Below are 6,388 nucleotides of genomic sequence, written 5' to 3'. Positions count from 1 at the left end.
TCTGTGTGTGCTAAGTGCTTGTATTCCATGAGAAAGATCTATACAACTCCTATGTCTATTCTGTGTGTGCTAAGTGCTTGTATTCCATGAGAAAGGGTCTACACAACTCATCTGTCTATTCTCTAATCAGTTGATCTTAGGTTTTTTTATTTATTTTAATCTCAGTTAAAATGATTTGAAGGTGATATTACTAATTAAGTGCAAGGCTTGTTGCATTAATTTAAAGGTAATTAAATTAGCACCCAGGTGTCTAAGTCATTTTTACTTACAGATTATCTTGATTACACACTTTGAAAATATTTAACACTCAGTAAATGTGTTGAATAAGATGACCAAATAATCATTTCTATGAAGCTCTTAGATTAAATCTTTTTGTGAACATCTGCATATCTGTGCATGTAATAGGCACATGTGTTTAAACAATGGAAATGCTTCATTCAGAGCAAGGGTTTTGATTCTCTTGCTTAGATTGCACTTCTCAGTTGCTGTGTGGTTATGAGTCTCCCACCGTGTTCTCACTCTGAGAACTTCTGAGCTAGGCAGGAGACCACAAGTTCCTATAGCAGATGTCCTCCATCATTCCTCTTATCCTATAGCAGATGCCCTCCATCATCCCTCTGGACCCTATAGAAGATGCCGTCCGTCATCCCTCTGGACCCTATAGAAGATGTCCTCCGTCATCCCTCTGGACCCTATAGCAGATGCCCTCCATCATCCCTCTGGACCCTATAGCAGATGCCCTCCATCATCCCTCTGGACCCTATAGCAGATGCCCTCCGTCATCCCTCTGGACCCTATAGCAGATGCCCTCCGTCATCCCTCTGTACAGCCTTCTCACCTGTCTCTGCCTAGATGCTACTGCATGTAACTACATACCTGGGCTCTCAGACCTCTGGTTTCTGGTTTCTTTGGCTCAGGAAAAACTTAGCATGAAATGAGAGAGAGAGATGAAAGGGAGGCAGGCTCTTTCCCGATCCATCCCAAACAGTGTCACAGCAGCATGGCTGTGGAGCTCGTCGGTGGTTCCTCTATGATTCTCCTGCAGCAGCCTTCTCTAGGACCTGCTAGTCATCCATTCTCACGCCCCAGCATTCTTTGCTTTCGGCCTGTGCTGCAAGTGTCCCTTACTGTTGTGAATCCTACAAAATCCTGAATTTATAAAAGGAGGAAGCTGACTTGGGCTCCAGCAGCTGAGACTCAGTCTCCCATTGTTTGGGCCCTTCATTAGGGGCCCGTGATGATGCAGTGCATTGTGGTACATCAGAGCTGCTCCCCTTGTGTAGATGGACACTGCTTATTCATATCCCAGCCACCCATATCGAAAACAACACAAAACTGTATTAATTACAACACTGTTTGGCCACTAGCTTAGGCATATTCCTGGTTAACTTTCATATCTTAAATTAACCCATTTCTATTAATCTGTGTATTTCCACAAGGCTGTGGCTTACCAGGTAAAGTTCTGGTGTCTGTCTCCTTTTGGCAGCTACATGTCATCTCCCTGACTCCGTCTTCTTTCCTCCTCTATCTCTGCTTGGAATTCCCACCTTGCTCTCCTCTGCCCTGCTGTAGGCCCAACACAGCTTCTTTATTAACCAATGGTAATGAAACATATTCACAACATACAGAGGGGAATCCCACAGCACCCTTGTGACCAAGATATCAGGGAGAAAGACAGAGACGGAGAGAGACCTCCACCGTCCTTTTTAAAGGCACATGCACAGTCAACTCACACTTCTGTTGCACCCCATATCTTGCAGGTGCCACCACCTGGCATTAGCACCACATGTTAAGGATCAAGCCCTTAACCTGAAAGGGTGTTGTAGGTCCCTCTAAATGCAAACCTTGTCACTCTTTGGTTTGTCTCCACCCTGCTATATCTTTTGTGACTGCTCCTTCCAATACTCCTTCCCCTGAGTGTACTTTGAGAATGACCCCTGCTTCCCATCAGGAGCTGCCATTGCTCTCCCTGATGCTTACAGAGAGGAGAACCATGGGCCAGGTCTTTTGAGCTTTAATTTGATTTGATTTAATTAATTTAATGTGAGCTTGCATTTGTCTGAGGGAAAGAGTTTTCATCCTCTACAGTGCAAAATCAATCTTTCTCCATGTAGGATTCTGTTCCTGGGGTGTTTCTGTTGGTTAGGACTGGCTTAATGAATCTTAGAACTGCCCCGCAACTCCCCCACCTCTAGAACAGGATCTCCCCTGTGTAGCAGCACAAGGTCCTTCGGAGAGCTCCACCGTGATCTGATGCTCTCCAGCCTGTTGCCCTTCAGTCTCAATCATGTCATAAGGCAGTTAGTGCTTAAGATAGCTCAGAATGATCTTCTACTTAAAGAAGGACCTTTATTCATAGTTCCAGGTAGCTTCAAGAGCCATTCAGTCTGTATTATGAGTTAGACACCTTCTCTCCCTGTTATATCTCAGTGTGGGGAGGTTTTCATTGTATCAGAGATGAATGTGTTGTGACCAAAGGTCTAGGCAAGACATTTCCAGAATAAAGGGAATCTTGTCTAAGCATATTCTATTTTTTCACTTGCTGTTGCCAGCGAGTTCCAGCAACGTCGGGTTTCAGGTACTTTCTTTCACTCTGTAATTATTAGATAATTCACTGCCTTACTTTAATGCCACAATGTGATAGCTTTATGTGCATTGTTTATTCAATATTCATTTACATTCAGAGATCAATATCTTAACTCATTTTCTGAAGCAGTATTTTTTAGAAAGTGTCAGTTTTCTGCAGCTGTTTGCATCCAAGTGTTGAAAACTGCAGGGAAATTGGGCTCATGCTACAGACTACAGTCACAAACCTTTCTTCTCCTGCTGTGTCTCTGCCTTCACTTTGTCTCTGGCTGACGAACATGCACATGCATATAGAAGTCTCCTTCCTTCTGTGACTTTTTGCAGAAATCCTTGACTATAAGTTGGAGACGTTAAGACATTTCATCTGTAAGCACTTACGCACTGATTTCCTGGGAACGAGAGCATTCTCTTTTATAAAATACACTATATCCCATACACTTAAGAAATCTATCTTGAACATAGCAAACATTTATTTATTCTTGTGAGTTACAAACATGATTTCATTTTTACCTTTGAAAAGAATTCACCATCAGAGCAAGGATTGTGTTTATTTGGCTCTGTTGTCCCCGTTTGTCTAGAACATTCTCCCAACTTGTTCCTTCACACTGTGTATAGTTTTGGAGAGAAAAGTTTACACCCCTCAGAGGATGAACTATTGGTGGCTTGGAAGTGGTGAGCCCTCATTCAGCCATCCTTTCTGCACAGTTTTCTGTCAAGAACCCTTTTCTTCCATCCATTTTCCTTTCTACGCCCCTCCTCTTATTCTGCTCTATGTTCCTTGTCATTTTCTGTTCTTTTATTCATGATTTCTTGTAGTTCAGTGTGTTATCTATAAACCACTTATCTCTCTTTTCTGGTTCTCAGATCTGTCGCAGATGTTGTTAGGAGAGGCCCGCCCCACCCTCCCTTCGAGCGCTTCCCTCTGCATCCTTCGCTTATCTTTCCGAGTCTGTGTTGGGCATTTGGATGTTCAGTTTGTTTCAGAACTTCCTTACTGGAACCCTAAACCAGCCATGCCTCTAAGCAGCTGGAAGGGTGCTTCTAGTAGACACAGTTGTGTTTAGAATCCAGGCTCGCTTCCCTGTACTCCTTGCTTTTAAGAGAATTTCATTTGTAATTACATGTGCTGCAGTAGTGGACCATTCCAAAATGCCCGTCCTAAAATCCACAGCATCCTTTGTGAGATGGGAGGAGATGCAGACAATGGCACATCAGTTCTTAGGCTTTGCCACAGACACATTTAATGGTCCAGAGCTCTAAACTGTCATTCTTAATGTCAGTTTTTATTCCAAACCATAAAGATTTAACAATAATTTCTTCATGAAAATTCTAATTGTTCATATTTGTTGATAGAAACCTTTCCACTCCTTTTGCAGTGTGATGACACTCAACCCACAATAGGGGTCATTATTGCCCATCTCCCCAGTGGACTCGCTTCTGACTATATGGCCTGTTTTGGTTAAGCTTGTTTCTCTCTAGAGCATCCGTCATTCATGGAAACAATAGGGTCACAGCAGCCACAGCATCATTTGCCAGTGGGTCTTTTATGTTTCCAAAAGAAGGTTCTGGCTGCTACCAATGCAGCTCAGCAAAAGCTCTTACCTGCCCCCTAGTGCAAAGCCCGCTTTAGGGATTTTTTTGTGTGTGTGTGTCTGCTGCTTTTGGTGATTCTTGTAGTGGCATTCTGTTCCCCAGGTCATGCAGAAGACATTGTGTATGAAGTGTGGGATGTTTATGTTCACCAGAGTGCTACCTGACAGTTCTTGCACAGAGGAGAGGCACAGAGGGGCTGGGGCAGGATCTGAACCCAGGCCTCCAATGCCACAACCCTGTGATAGAGAACATTGTTAGATGCTGATCTAAGTTCCTCATGCCATAACCACGGGAGCTCCATAGCTCTATGAAGTCCATTTATACTTTTCAGGATCTTAGCCAGAGGTCAAGAGGCAGTCATCTCCATTTATAGCTGGAAAACCAAGGCAGACAGGTGACCCGGTTAAAAGTAAGGGAACAGAGATTCAGGTTCAGGGTAGTTCAGGTTAAGAGCACTGTCTCCCTGAGCAATGCTCTCCTAACTCCTCCTACCATAGATTCTAGATACAATGATTTCTTTCTGGGGTCGACAAGATGGCTCCCAGGTAAAAGGGGTTTTCTTCTAAGTCTGACAACCTGAATTTGATTCCTGGGTCCTACGGGATAGTAGGAAAGAACCAACATATACAAATTACCCTCTGACCTTCACGTTTGAGCCACAACATATAGGCATCTCCTAGTCCTCCCTAGCCCTCCCATCACACTAACGCATAAATAAGAATGACAGGAGCTCCACTCCGGCTCTGAGCAGCAGCATCGGTCACTGGCGAGAGATGTGGTCTCCGTGCCTTTGTTCTCAGTTGCTGCTGCTGTCACCACCTCAGTGGCACCTGTCACACTGCTCTCGTGTGAGTGGGCTCCTACTGAAGACCTGGCATTCTAGAAACCAAACCACCATATAACAATGGTGGATATTTTGTATAACCCTTCCTCAAAGTCTGTGGAAAGCACAGGAAGGCTTTGGTAGAACGTGCACCTTTGCTTCATTTGTACCATATTCAAGATGCAGGTCCGGTTTGCCTTTACAACAAAGTCTGGCTGTATTCCATCTGTGGCAGCACTGGTTATGTGCAGGCTGCTAAATGTATTTATGGCCACAGCTTCCTACTTAAGTAAAACTTTCTGAGTGATTCTTTTTCATTTAGCATCTCTTAGTTGCACCCCAGAGGCCACTAAGGATGCCATCATGGCATTGGTAAGCTGTTTACTAATACGGTGGTGATGTTTAATGTATCAAAATGAACATTCTATAAGCATAAGGCAGCTATATCTATATATCATATAAATATCAATATATTAAGGCATGTCGTACATTTCTGAGTTTCTGACTGTGAACACAGTATCCTTTCAGGTTGGTCTTACAAAGTCCAGTAGAAAAGCACATTGAAGTAGCCCCTATAGACTGTTCACCTCCTTATTTATAACTGAATTCTCATTACTAAATAATTGATGCCAAGATTAATCAAGCAAAGTGCCAAGCTGTTTTCATAAATAAAGCCTCCGTCACGAACAGCCTGTTCATTTGGGAAATGACACAGTGCACTTCTCTCTAAACGCAAAGTAATGGCCTACTTAGGCACGATTATGTTTGCCGTCTAAGAGCTGTGAGAAGTTTCCTTTACATTCTTTTCATTAAAGGAAAAATGGCCATTAAAACAAGTCTTTAAAGGGCCATTTAAAAATATTTTCCATTTGAGAAATAAAGAGAACCACTCAGCATGTCCATGAAGTGCTGCGCCAAGCTGTGTGGAAGGGGGAGCTTCGAACTCAGTGGCATCCTGCTTTTCAAAGCCCTTGTTCAGTAAAAGCTTTGCTGTGTTCCTTTTCAGGTATGTGGCCAGTTGGATAGACAGAAGACGGCATCAATCAGAAAAGGCCAATTTAACTATTCTTTTCGATAAATATATTCCTTTGTGCTTGGAGAAGCTAAGAACCAGCTTTAAAACCATCACTGCTATTCCAGAGAGCAGCCTGGTGCAGGTCTGAGCTGATTTTTTATGCTGGGGAAGTCAGAACAGCACACATTTTGCTTGCTTAAAAAGATGGGGGAAGGTACTGGTAGGACTTCCCAGTGGGTTGAAGCTGTTGGCCTAACACTTAATGATTTAAGCTCCATCCTTGAGCCCCAAGTGGTGGAAAGAGAGAACCAGCTTCTACAAACTATTCTGTGAATACCACGTGAGGGCCAAGGCCCCTGCATCCACACACG

The 6,388-nt window shown here is 43.4% G+C and overlaps 1 protein-coding gene across 1 annotated transcript in view; it reads left to right on the top strand.

Annotated features, from left to right (window-relative positions):
* The window catches only part of Dnah11 (dynein axonemal heavy chain 11), a 331,250-nt gene that overhangs the window by 166,994 nt on the left and 157,868 nt on the right, over positions 1 to 6,388 (top strand). The window contains exon 43 of the mRNA XM_026781665.1: positions 6,009 to 6,159. Within this exon, the coding sequence (XP_026637466.1) occupies positions 6,009 to 6,159 (151 nt within the window). The remainder of the gene's footprint in view (positions 1 to 6,008; positions 6,160 to 6,388) is intronic.

This window comes from Microtus ochrogaster, chromosome 1, assembly GCF_000317375.1.
Source record: "Microtus ochrogaster isolate Prairie Vole_2 chromosome 1, MicOch1.0, whole genome shotgun sequence".
NCBI classification, from domain to species: domain Eukaryota; kingdom Metazoa; phylum Chordata; class Mammalia; order Rodentia; family Cricetidae; genus Microtus; species Microtus ochrogaster.
The sequence above is the reverse complement of the archived record's forward strand: the minus strand, read 5'-3'. Positions and strand labels throughout refer to the sequence as shown.